Source organism: Piliocolobus tephrosceles, chromosome 6 (genome assembly GCF_002776525.5).
Source record: "Piliocolobus tephrosceles isolate RC106 chromosome 6, ASM277652v3, whole genome shotgun sequence".
NCBI lineage: Eukaryota > Metazoa > Chordata > Mammalia > Primates > Cercopithecidae > Piliocolobus > Piliocolobus tephrosceles.
In genome coordinates this window covers 14,774,139-14,788,514 of record NC_045439.1, presented here as the reverse complement: position 1 = coordinate 14,788,514, position 14,376 = coordinate 14,774,139, and the positions used below count along the sequence as shown (strand labels likewise).

At 38.4% G+C, this 14,376-nt stretch overlaps 1 protein-coding gene across 1 annotated transcript in view; it reads right to left on the bottom strand.

Moving 5' to 3' along the window:
• Nucleotides 1-14,376, bottom strand: part of CATSPERB (cation channel sperm associated auxiliary subunit beta) — a 153,142-nt gene that overhangs the window by 98,294 nt on the left and 40,472 nt on the right. Inside the window, exon 10 of the mRNA XM_023205482.1 lies at nucleotides 8,072-8,138. Coding sequence (XP_023061250.1) covers nucleotides 8,072-8,138 — 67 coding nt within the window. The remainder of the gene's footprint in view (nucleotides 1-8,071; nucleotides 8,139-14,376) is intronic.

Here is a 14,376-nt window from a genome sequence, read left to right as displayed (position 1 = left end):
GTGATCTACATTTGGGCCCTTATCTACTTGCAACTTTCTTTCCTTCTTTCTCTACCCTTTAAGGCAGCGTGTATAAGCACCCCACTAATCTAGGGATCCAACCCTGAAGTAGAACAACTTCTGTCACCCTGGCTCTTAGCTGGGTTGCTCTGTATTGGACCCCAAAGTACTTCTCAGAGCTGTGCCAAATCTTATGGGGGAAAGAAGCATGTGAATTCTTCTGCAGGTTATCTAAATGAGCCTGTATCCCACTTATGGTTTTCAATGCTATTTGTCGGAAATACCTGGGATAAATGTTGAAACAGTCCCAACTCCAATTCTTTTGCCCTTTGCCCTTTCTGTCCACTTGTTTTGCCATCTCATTTGTTGCCCTTCCATTACTGCTTACTGGGATTGCAGCAGGACCTGGACTTAGATTAAGGTGGATATGCTAAAAAAAAAAAAGGCTATACTGGTCATTGCCAGTCATTAGCCTGTTGGGGAAATTAATTCTTTGACACATTTGGCTCTCCCAACTGTGTGGCAAAATTTACACAGGCATGCCTATTGGGACAATTAATGGTACCATCAACACCGGTTGTATAAAGTAAGGAGAATTTGCCCAATTCCTGGCAATCTAGTTGCAGGGAATTATTGATACAGAGGCAAAAGCAAGGCATCAATAGAGGCTGCTCCTCTGCTCACTAGAGGCCCCTGATTTTGGGACTCCAGCTGGTTATGTATTATGGTCCATTTCTGTGCACATTTTAAACTGATGGGCAAATTATAGCAAAAAAAAAAAAAAAAAAAAAAAAAAAATCAGAGCTCACATGGTTAATTTGCCACTGTAAAGTTAATCAGAGTTCTAAAGCTATCTTCTCTTTTTTTCCTGCCTGCCTTGAATATGCTTTGAATCTGCTTTTACTAAGCTGTGGTGCTAAGATAGGACTCATTATTTATGTTCTAACTGAAATGTAAACATTGGAAACTCATTTGGAATGGAAGAAAAACAGGATAAAAGAGACTTTTAAAAACTGAACTGCCACATGAAATTTAAAGTAGTTTCTTCTAATTCTGTAAGGAATGTCAATGGTATGGAACCAAAAAAGAGCCCGTATAGCCAAGACAATCCTAAGCAAAAAGAACAAAGCTGGAGGCATCATGCTACCTGACTTCAAACTATACTTCAAGTCTACAGTAATCAATACAGCATGGTACTTGTACCAAAACAGACATCTGGACCAATGGAACATAACAAAGACCTCAGAAATAACACCACACATCTACAACCATCTCCTCTTTGAAAAACCTGAGAAAAACAAGCAATGGGGAAAAGAATTCCCTATTTAATAAATGGTGCTGGGAAAACTGGCTAGCCATATGCAGAAAACTGAAAGTGAACCCCTTCCCCACACCTCATAGAAAAATTAACTCAAGATGTATTAAAGGCTTAAATGTAAAACCCAAAGCCATAAAAATCCTAGAAGAAAACCTAGGCAATACCATTCAGGACATAGGCATGGGCAAAGACTTCATGATGAAAACACCAAAATCAATCGTAACAAAAGCCAAAATTGACAAACAGGAGCTAATTACACTAAAGAGCTTCTGCACAGCAAAAGAAACTATCATTAGAGTGAACAGGCAACCTACAGAACAGGAGAATATTTTTGTAATCCACCCATCTGACAAAGGGCTAATATCCAGAATCTACAAGGAACTTAAACAAATTTGCAAGAAAAAAAACAAACAACCCCATCAAAAAGTGGGCAAAGGATATGAACAGACACTTCTCAAAATAAGACATTTATGCAGCCAACAACCATATGAAAAAAGAGTGCAACATCACTAATTGTTAAAGAAATGCAAATCAAAATCACAATGAAATACCATCTTACACCAGTCACAATGGCGATTATTAAAAAGCCAAGAAACAATAGATGTTGGCAAGGCTGTGGAGAAATAGTAACACTTTTATACTGTTGGTGGGAATGTAAATTAGTTCAGCCATTGTGGAGACAGTGTGGCGATTCCTCAAGGATCTAGAACCAGAAATGCCATTTGACCCAGCAATCCCATTACTGGGTATATACTCAAAGGAAAATAAATCACTCTACTATAAAGACACATGCACATTTGGGCCCTTATCTACTTGCTACTTTATTGCAGCCCTAGTTACAATAGCAAAGACATGCAACCAACCCAAATACCCATCAATGATAGATGGGATAAAGAAAATGGGTACATATACACCATGGAATACTATGCAGCCCTAAAAAGGAATGAGATCATGTCCTTTGCAGGGACATGGATGAAGCTGGAAGCCATAATCCTCAGCAAACTAGCACAGGAACAGAAGAAAACCAAACACCACATGTTCTTACTTGTAAGTGGGAGTTGAACAATGAGAACACATGGACACAGGGAAGGGAACAACATACAACAGGGCCAGTTAGTGGGTGGGGGGCAAGGGAAGAGAGAGCATTAGGACAAATAGCTAATGCATGTGGGGCTTAAGACTTAGATGACAGTTGATAGATGCAGCAAACCACCATGTATGTAACAAGCCTACACGTTCTGCATTTGTATCCTGGAACTTAAAGTAAAATAAAAATAAAAATAAAAATAAAAAACTGAACTCCCATAGAGACTGCTTTACCCAAATTTTGGTCCATCGTTTTTCTTGGATTACCTACTAAGGCAAACAAAGTTCAGCCATGTGAACACATTCCAATTTTGTCACAAAAATAATTCAGATCCAGCTATCTTTTATAAAATGATGAGATTATATTTGCTATCTTATGGCTAGAATTTGAAGGTAAAAGCTATTGGATATTTGTGTGTGCATACACATGTTTAGATATGTTTATGTGATGTTGATGTATTGTGTGATGTGTCATATCTGGCACACTACCAAGCTGGTTTATAAGTAAATGAGTACTCATAAATGAAATCCAAAAGCTCTTCAAGTTCACATGAATCTTTGATAAATAAAACTGGTTTTAAATATGATTAATAAAATTAACATAGAAATGTCTTCAGAAGTGTCAGTATACATTTTTGTCTGAGTTTACTGATTAGATATGTTTTGTATTTGCCTCTGCTAGATATATTAAGCTGTCTGGATTTGGCATAAAAGTTATAAGGCTATAAACCCAGCCAAAAGCAGAATGATCTTTGTTTGTATGATTTTTTTGATACATAAGACTAATTTAATATTGGTGGTTCAATGAAAACAGCCAAATCTTCTAAGTTGTCAGCAAAATGCCCATGTGTTTAACTTTAAGGTTCTTAGGTGAACCCCTGATGTTTATGAGCTTTAAAAATGGTTAACAGGAAAATAACTTTAAATAATGACTAGTGCTAATATCTCAGTTTTCAAAAGTAATCTAGATTAACGATTAAAAATGAAAAAATCAAATACATATAATAAATGGGGTAAATGCTTGCAGGTAAACTTTTTATGAAATTTAAAATCTTAAAATTATTTTGGATGCTCATTTTGACGTCTGGGTCATTTCCAACTAAAAAAGGGTTATGATGTGGGAAAACATGTTTATAAAACTTGTATAATTATTTCATCTATAAAATGTTAACATCTGATAAACAGTTCAGGATTTCTTGCTTCCTAAGCTTTCACTAAAGTTGAAAGTTATTAAAAATAAAAATACTAGTTAATATATAATTCTGTAAGTTGTGTTCTTATTAACATAATTTTTGTATGAGAAAATATCTTATATGGTAAATTTCTGTCCTCAAGTAAAATCGTTGTTTAGGAAAGAGGTAATATAGGACAAGATAGAAAGCCTAAGCATGCCATAGATGGCCTGTGTCATAAGCCATATCCATGGATGTCCTATGTCAGATGTAAGATTTTACATCTTATCAAGATAATTTCTATGTTGTCTTTATTAAATTTTTGATAGCTTAAAAAACCTGAGATTTAAAAGGGTTAAGGTTTTTACAGCCACATAACCTTCTACATTGCCCTTAAAGTCTTTTGATTATTACTTTGATTAAATGAATAACTATTATTTTACAATGACCTATCCTTCTATTTTGACCAAATGTTTTGAGCCTTTTAACATCTTTCACAAACGTCCTCAAAATCAAATCCTAAATTAAGTCTCTGACTTATTTCTTGGGCTCATCAAAGCTATAAAAATTAATCAATGCAAGTATGTAAATCTTTTTATGGTTTCCAGTCAGGTCATAGACTCCAGTATCACCATCTCCAGCTTCTTGAAAAGGTCCTTAACAGGTACTATTAACTACTCCATGTGCTGTTAAGTTACAGGGCTTTAACTCCTAGATGGACATATCTCATCTAAAGAAGATGCTGCCTCTGCCAGTATCTGATACCAATCTCAAGTCAACCAAAACCTCATCTTTAGACCCAGACAAAGGTGACAATCAAAGTATACTGCCTTAATAGGACACAGGACAAGCCTGTATTAAAAAACATTAAGATTCATTTACTAATTTTGCCCCATCTGAATTAATGTAATTTATTCTGTGCCTTAATTCTAAATAATTTAAATGTTTAGCTACCTGTGAGCTTCCTTTCCTGTCATTCTCAGAATGAGGCAAGGCTTATAACCATTTTGTTTGAAATGTTGCTAATAATTATGTTTTACTTTACCTCCAAAATTGAAACTATCCAGTCCTTCCAGGCCCAGGGACTACTGCAGAAGAGGTGGTCATGTGATATTATAAGGGCTGGTTTTGAGGCATAAACTTAGTTCAGAACCTCCAAATCAAGGACAGGCACACAGATGCCTAAACAGCTAAACAAAATGCTTGTGTTTTGTATAACTAATTGCTACAAGCTAAGATTATAGTAGCCCAATGCATAAAATATATACATAAGTCAATTTTATAACTTTGTTTTTTGGCTTTTGGATTTTAGCTCTTATGCTGCTTACAAGGAATTTTAAGGGTTAATGAGTGCCTGCCCACCTCCATTATAATCTGGCCTGAAATGTTTAATTGACTATAAGTCTTTTGACTCTAAGTTCCTTGGCTGTAGGTGTCCCACTGGAGGGCATGATGGACCTGGGACAGGTAGTCACACCACCCCAGCATTAGTATGGGACAAAGTAAAACTTGGTCATTGATACTGCCTCTGGCATATCTTTATCAAAAAAGAGGAAATATAAACCAAAAAATAAAATACTGAGTCCCCTACCAACTAAACAAATCCTCCCCCTTGGCCAAGGGAACCCCAAGAAAAACCCTTAAAAACTTAATTCCCAGCCATGATGGGATGGAAAGTCAGGCATGCCTCATTATATTCCCTCTGTTTTATGATTTAGACACTACAATTGATCACTATTAATTATCATAAGACTGACAGAACAGGTCTTTATGGCAATAAGCTATCAAATGACAAACAGGACCTAAGCTCATACCAGAAAAGGATTAAGTCTCCCCCCAAGGTAAACAGAGTCATATGTTACATGCATGTTCATTCAATATGCATGTGTCAGGACCACTTTCATAAATATTCATAGGTCCTCCTATAACTTGTTCAATTCATACATTTAGCCAATCTTTCATCATGTCCCCACAGGACCTCTGAGTATGATGGACAATGGAGAACAAACTTACTTTCTTATTGATATGGGCGGCTATATATTCTACAGTTAATATCTGCCTATCCTCTGATTCAAAAAAGAATATGATGGTTGCAGGAATGTCAGGGCAAATTGTGACTCACCCCTTCCTACAACTTGTAGATTGTCATCCTGGAAACCACAATGACAGGAAAAACTAAAGAGATGAACCACACTCTAAAAAAATTGCATTGCCAAAATATATCAAGAAAGTAATTTGACTTGGGATTAATTTTTCCCATTGCCTTACTCTGAGTCAAGGTAACACCCCAAAGTGGGAGCAGGTTGAGCCCTTTTGAGATTGTTTATGGGAGACTCTCCCTGGGAGTCCCACCTTTAGACCTAATAAATGAATTAAGAATTAAACAATACATACACCAGTTAGGGCAGACATTACTAACCATGCATCAGTTTGCTGCTTCCAGGTCCTCATACCCTAGGGGCGAGCCCCTTCACCCTTTCCACCAAGAGTTAAGGTACTGCTAAAAAGTCTTGGAAAAAAACAAGGACCTGACTGGCAGCTACCCAAAAATGGATGGGCCTTATGATGCACTGCTGACCATGCATTCATCTGTCAAATTGGCTGGAATTAAACCCTGGATACATCACACTCAGGTGAAGGCTCATCCTCAACCTGATACTTCAGACCACCAGCCTGCCTGTTCATGTGTGCCAAGAAAAGATCTAAAACTGTATTAAAGGAAAAAAATCACACAGATAATTACTATCTTTTTCTTAACATGAACTTCTTAACAAGTTTTGTAGTCATGAGTACCTTATTTATCTCTGCTGAAACTAACCTTTTTGCTGAATGGGCACAAATGGTAGCTTCCCTCCAGAATAGAACAGACTGCTGGGTCTGTGGGGAATTGCCCTTTCTTCCACTGCAGGCTTGCCATGGTGCATGCAAGCCACCAACCTAAGTACTTGGAGTAACTTGTATACCTGGTATGGGGCACTTCACCCATTTCCCTTTCATGGCCATAACTCATCTCATCATAAGACTCATGAATTTCCTACTTGCCAGGAAATCAGGAAACATGTTTTTCAACTAAGTCGCGAGCAGGTCAATGTCATCTCCACCTTGGGATATGCTGTACACAATGGTGTCAGATGGCTGACAGAGGTACAAATACAAGTAATAGGTCAAGCACCACTATGCACTGAACACCACAACCACAGCACACCTCAAACTAACACCTGTAACATGGGATGGTTACCTCCCCAGCAATGTAATCAGACTCTTCAACTGACTAGTAGTTATATGGCTGGGGTAGCAAAACAGCTCCTTCTCACATGGACCCAACCCTTCCCTCTGGGACTGGCTATGGGCCTGTGGCACTCACAGTTGGCCCTTCCTACTCTTTGATTGGACTGGCAAATGCATCTGGGAGTACCCTTACCTACCAGGATGAATCCTGTTCCATGTAGACTCTGCCTGCCAACTGGAAAAGCACAGACGCCAAACACCACTCTCAAAAATGGGCATCCTGGTGGTTTTACCCACTAGCCATCTTTCTCCCCCAGGCAGTGACCATAGATGTAGAATTACAAGTAGAGGCCCTGACTAAGCATATGGTTGCTGCCTTTAATAACACCCACCATGCCATCCCTCTTCTTACTGAAGAAACTTCCAGATTAGGCAAGTGACCTTACAAAACTATATGGCTGTAGATATCCTGACTGCAGCCTAAAGCGGCACTAATGCATTAAGACTGTTGTCTATATATACTACATTATTCTCACAATATAACCTAAGCCTTGCATGCATTGGATACTCATATTCTGCTATAGATGCCTTCTCCCAATAACGGATTGGTTTAGTCAGCCCCTTAGTGCATGGAAGACTTTCATATATAGCACAATTTTGCTCATTGTCCTCTTCAGCTGCTGTGGATTTTATTGCTGTTGTATACTCCGCACAAGGATGCAGAAAAGATATTCTCAGAAACTCCTATGTCCCTGCACCATAACGCTCCCACAAATCCCTACTGCAAGTCTAGGAACTCGAGAATATTTCCAACTCCAGGTGGACAAATTCCATTCTGGTATCTCCTAACTCTGGCCCTTCTCAGCAGGAAGTAGCCAGATCAACTATGCCACCCATTTTCCATAGAAATGGAATGGAATTTCACAGTGGAAATTTGCAACTGAGTGGCTTAGGTTAAAAATGCATTTTTGAAACTGTTTTTCCCTTTCTTGTTTTTGCCTTGAAACATAGTTTGAAATTCTTGGTTTCCACCTGACACTCCCTTTACTGCTGGCTTATCTAATTATGTGCTTGCTTAGAAGTTCCAGGGTCTAAATTTGAGACAAATCAGACATGGAGACTCAGCTGTGAAATTCCAGAGATTACCTCAAGGAGGTTGGTCTACAACCTGGCCATCTTAAAAGACCATTCCAAAGGCTGAGCTTGCATTCAGTTACTCATATATGTAAAAGTCTTTTAATACAGTATATCTTTAATCAAAATTTACCTTCAAAGTGCTCTCTGTTAGCAAAACATCTTTCATTATACCACAGTTTTCCTTTCACATAGTCAACCTACATGAATAAATAAAAATATCACTTAGCCAATATGTAGACTTAAGATATCTTAAGATATAAGATAGAAAAAACTAAAAAATTTCAAAGTTTGATAGTTAAGGAATGTGAGGCAAATAAAGAGACCAAAATTGTATGCAAATAAAATGAAAGATTGTAGAATGAGGACAAGAAACAGGAATATACATTTTAAACAATGCACAAAAAAGGCATAAAAAGAAAAGAAATCACACGTGAATTAGCGTATGTTAATTGAGGATGCCCTTGTCTATGAACTGTCTTTCAGAAGCTACCAGAAGTCATTAGTCTTTCAGCACAGTTACAATGGGTCACATGTTTATCTTTTATCCTCATTAGTGGCAGCTGGGTTTAAGGAGCATTCCCAGAAGCCTGACAGCAGCAAGAAGCAACAGGAAAAAGGTTTTGAAAATTGGTCATGAGAGAGAAGCTTCAAATATATTGAATATGTTGGATATAAATGTTGGATATTAATTAAATGCAACAGTTTGAGATTATTTTATTATAGGAAGATTCTGACCTTCAAATTTCTGTTGGGACGTAAGAAAGACTTTCTTACATTTTTATAGACCAATAATATAATCTGTATGATTTGTGTGCAGAAGCCTTTGCTGATTTCTAATGATAAAACTTGAACACATGAGGAGACACTTCTTGTTTTTTTGTTTTTTAATTGAGAAGGAGTCTTACTCTGTTGCCCAGGCTGGAGTGCAGTGGCACGATCTTGGCTCACTACAACCTCCGCTTCTCAGGTTCAAGTGATTCTCCTTGCCTTAGCCTCCTGAGTAGCTGGGATTATTAGCCACCATGCCAGGCTAATTTTTTTTTTTTTTTTTTTGTATTTTAGTAGAGACGGGGTTTCACCATGTTGGCCAGGCTGGTCTTGAACTCCTGACCTCAAGTGATCCACCCACCTCGGCCTCCTAAAGTGCTGGCATTATGGGTGTGAGCCACCACACTGACAGAGGAGTCACTTCATTTATTGATTGATTGATATGGGGTCCTGGCTCTGTCACCCAGGCTAGAGTGCAGTGGCATGATCATAGCTCACTCCAGCCTCAAACTCTTCAGCTTAAGCAATCCACCCACCTCAGCCTCCCAAATAGCTGGGACCACAGGTGTGCATCACCATGCCTGGGTAATTTTTAAATTTTTTGAGGGAAAGGAGTCTCACTATATTGCCCAGGCTGGTCTAGAACTCCTGAACTTAAGCAGTTCTCCTGCTTTGGCTTTGTAAAGCACTGGGGCTATAGGCATGAGCCACTGCGCCTGGCTCCCAGTGAATTTTTTTAAGTATCTACATTGTGCCATGTACGGTGCTGAAATTTTTCATATGTAATGTTACTTGATCACCTCATTTCTAAGAGGTAGATATTGTTAGACTCATTTTAAAATGATGAAATTGAGGTCCAGAGAGTTATACAACTTGTTCAAAGTTTTATGTTACATGGCTGGTAAGTTAGTCCAAAATTTGAATCCAGTCTGTCTTCATTTATTCACCCATTGACTCAATAAATATTCATCGAGATTGCCTACGTGCAAGGCCGTGTGGTAACTTATCAGGATACAATAGTAAATAAGATAGACCTTGACTGGAACCTAAAATCTTGTGAGGCTAGTCTGGGGGCTCAACAGACAAAATAGGGTGATAATGATAGGAATCTGTGCTGAGAACTTGGACTGTGCACAGGAGGAGCATCTTGGTGGTCAGGGAGGGATTTCTGAAGAATGAGTTGAAATTCTCTAAGTGAAATAGGAGGAAGAAGTGCATGCTAAGAACACAAAACATGTTATGCAAAGGAGTTGAGGTGTGAGAAATATTAGCACGTTCAGGGAAGGTGAGTGGTTTAGCATGGCCAGGCAGATGGCTGCAGGTAGGGGCAGGATGGCTGCAGGTAGAGGCAGGTACACTCAGGCTGAAGCATTAAGCATTTTGTGTGTCACAAGAATTTTAATTTTATCCTGAAAGAAGTGATCCATATTCCTTGCTGTTGCCACTAAACAGATTTTGGTGGATAACTAGCAGATTTTATCTCATGCCAAACCCCCAATTTAGGGATCTTATACTTCCTATTACCTTTGCCTGGAAATGCTCTGCCAAAATAATTATTCCAAGTCACTCAAGTTTCTGCTTAAATTTCATCTCTTTGAAAAGGCCTGCTTTAATCACCCCATTTAAAACAGAATATTATCTTCCCCTCACTCTTTCTCTTACTCTGCTTTAATTTCAACAAGCACTTATTACTATCTAAAATCACATTATGTATTTGTTTGTGTATTTTTTAATGGTCTAACCCCCTCAGTAGAATGTTAAGCTACATGAAAGTAGGGACTTTGTCTTGTTCACTATGGAATCCTCCTTGTCTGAATAAGCATTGAATATAGGAAGTGCTCAACAAATATTTGTTGAATGGATGAGATTTACTGAATGAATAAATCATTAAGTATTCACTCGTTCAATTACCTGCCTAAACACTCACATATATCTCATTCTGAACACCTTTGCTTCAATCATTAGTAAAAGAGGTCTTATTTAAAGATAGATCCTTATACCCTTAAAAATAATTTCACTTGGCCAGGCGCAGTGGCTCACGCCTGTAATCCTAGCACTTTGGGAGGCCTAGGTGGGCCGATCACGAGGTCAGGAGATGGAGACCATCCTGGCTAACACGGTGAAACCCTGTTTCTACTAAAAATAAAAAAAAATAAATAAATAAATAAAAAAATAAAATTAGCCAGGCATGGCGGCGGGTGCCTGTAGTCCCAGCTACTCAGGAGACTGAGGCAGGAGAATGGCGTGAACCCGGGAGGCGGAGCTTGCAGTGAGCCGAGATCGCACCACTGCACTCCAGCCTGGGCGTCAGAGCGAGACTCCGTCTCAAAATAAATAAATAAATAAAAAATAATTTCACTTTTCCCCTTTCCTCCACTCCCCAATCCCAGCACCTCTCTACCTGCGGAACACTGTATTTCCCCTCTCCCTCATCACTATCAACCATCCCTGAGTTTTACTAAGATATTTTAGTTTAACAGGACTTATTATAATATCCTTGCTAATTGTAAAAACTTCCATGAAGGGCGATTCGTGATTTTAAAAAAATATTGCAGAAGCATTTATCCCTTGATCTTCCAGTCAAGTTCTAGGATGTATTGTATCTACATGTCTGGACACATAAAATTTCTAGGTACAAAATTATTCATGGCAGCATTGTTTGTAATAGCAAAATATTGGGAAATTACCCAAGCATCCAGCAATGGATGATAATTTAATAAACTGTGGTTAGTTCATACAATGGAATACTTGTAGCTGTAAAAAAGAAACAAAAAAAGAAAAGAAAAAGAGGCTATTCTCCATTTACTAATATGGATTTTTTCCTATGATAATTATTGATAAGTGAAGAAAATAATTCAGCATAAATACATATATTTATAGTATAATAAAAGAAAAGTATATATATGTTCCTAATTATTTGAATTTCCATTAGAAAACACTGAAAAGATACAAAATATAAAAAGATTACCTGTAAGGGACAAGGAAAAATCAGGGTGAATACACAGAGAGGTGGGATAGAGACTTTTCAGTCTATATCTTTTTGTAACTTTTCTAGTTTTTAACTATGTGAATGTATTACCTATTTGAACATCATAATTTTTAGGTGTTGAAAATTCTTATTTCCCTTGCAACATGTCCTTTCTTGCTATAGGCTGTATGGGAGGGAGCTGGGGCCTTTGGGAGGTGATAAGGTGAATGGAATTAGTACCCTTATTTGATGTGGGGGTGATTCAGTGAATCGAATTAGTGCTTTTATAAAAGAGAACCCAGGGAGTCCCTTGCCCCCTGCCATATGAGGACACAGTGAACACATGGCTGTCTACGAACCAGGAAGGCAGCCCTCACCAGACACTGAATCTGCCTGCACCTTTATCTTGGACTGTCCAGGCTCCAGAACTGTGAGAAATAAAAATTTCTGTTGTGTATAAGCCACCCAGTCTATGGTAATTTTGTTATAGCAGCCCACATTGGCTAAGATGTCTCTGTTCAAAAATCCTTATCTAGGCTGGGCGTGGTGACTCATGCCTGTAATCCCAGCACTCTGGGAGGCCAAGGGGGGTGGATCACTCAAGGTCAGGAGTTTGAGACCAGCCTGGCTAACATGGTGAAACCCTATCTTTACTAAAAATACAAAAATTAGCTGGGCATGGTAGCATACACCTGTGATCCCAGCTACTCAAGAGACTGAGGCAGGAGAATCGCTTGAACCCAGGAGGTGGAGGTTGCACGGAGCCGAGATTGCCACTGCACTCCAGCTTGGGCAACAGAAGGAGACTGTCTCAAAAAAAAAAAAAAAAAAAAAAAAAAAAAAAAAAAAAAAAAAAAAATTATCTAGCACTCCATTTTGATTTACATGGATAGACAGAAAACACACGAATAAATATGAGATAAAATGAGAGAAACAGTCAAGCATTTCTCATCACTAGTCCTCTCCTCGTTTTCTTCCCCTTTATTGAAATGTCTGTTCTTTTTCATTTGTTTTATTAAAGTTCTTTCTTGAGTATTTTCTTTAGTTGGGATAACCAGGTCGTATACTTTCTTAATCTGAAAGATGAATAATCTCTTGGCTGGAAATAGAAATTCTGGACTTTGGTTCTTTTGTGTTAAATAGACTGTAGATGTTGATTTCATGGTCTTCAAGCTTCTACTGTTGTGTAAATAAAATCTAATACCAGTGAGGTATATTTTGCTTTTGCTCTTTCTGTTTGGATACTTGTAATATTTCCCCCTTAACCTTAAAATTGAGGAATATTCCTTGGATATGCCTACATTTTTTCAGTGCTCCCTGGAATTTAGTGGATTATAATATATAGCTTTGGAACTTTCTTAATCTTAGTTAATGTTCTTCTTCTTCTTTTTTTTTTTTTTGTTATTATTGCCTGTCTTATATCTGTTCCTTTTTAAATTTGTCTGAAAACTCTTTTGCTCACCTGTTAGCCCTTCTGGATCTCTCCTCAAAGGCTCACTGTTGCCCTCATGATTTCTAGTGATGTTCCTTAGATGGTTTGAGAAGTTTCTTCATCTTGATTTTCCATGCCACTACTCTGCATTTAAACAGTGGTCATTCTATCCTTCAATTTATTCCATTTTTAATGGAAATTTTGGTATTCAGTCCCAGGAAGTATTTTTATGCTGCGCTTGAAGCTCTTTATTGGTATTGACTGTGTTCTTGCTAATACCACAGTGCCAATGATGGTAATCACAGAGTAGGTGCTCATTGGGTATTTGTGAAATGATTTTATTTAAAAATGTTATTCTTGTTCAATTGTTGCCTTATCCACCAGCAACTCTAGTTTTATTCTAATGATCTTTGCTCTCAGAATGCCAGGCTACTTAAGTGTGCCTTGAAGTATGGGCTCAGGTATGGTTTGTGGAGCGCCTCGAATTTTGACAACTGGAATAAAAGATGGCAAAGTGGTCCGTAGCCCTCTGGGCTGCCATGCCACCACCTTGGAAACAGAAGGGGCTCCCCTCTTTCCAGGTCTCCTTCAGCCTGCCTACCTCAGGTAGAATGCAGCCCTCCAGGTAGGCCTATCTCCAGCCTCACCCTCAGCCACACTCCCAAAGCTGAGAGAACCCTTCCCTAGGAGTTCGTGGAGCTCTGCCAGTCAGACTCCCTCCAGAATCCTTCACCTTCCAGTCCTCTACTCCCCGCTCCGTGTTGCCAAGCACTTCGTTCTTAGGTAACCCAAGAGTGAGGTAACGGCATGCCAGATCTCCTCAGTGAGATTCCTCAAAGCAGGCTTCCAGTGAGCCCAGCTGTCCAGTGACCCCAGCAGCCTTTTGACTTAGCAGGGCAGGTAGGCTGAAGATGAAAGTTAAACGGAGTTAAAGGTCACAGTCTCCTCCGTCCATTTATTTTACTTTTTGTGTGATTCTTCTTTAGGTGTAACTTTTTAAAATATTTATTAACTTTTCTTCAGTTTCCTATAATGTTCCTTTCCACTTATTGTAATTGCTGAGATATTTGGATTTATTTCTACTGTTCTACCTCGTAGTTTTTCTATTCTTTTACCTTTATCTCTCCTCTCCTCTCTTCCTTTTTGTAGAATAGATGGATTGTTCTTTAATCTTGTTTTCCTTCCTCTGGAGGTTTGGAAGCTTTAGGTTATATTCTTCTTGTTTTATTTTAGTTTTTTGGTAATTATCCTTCAATTCTTAACATAT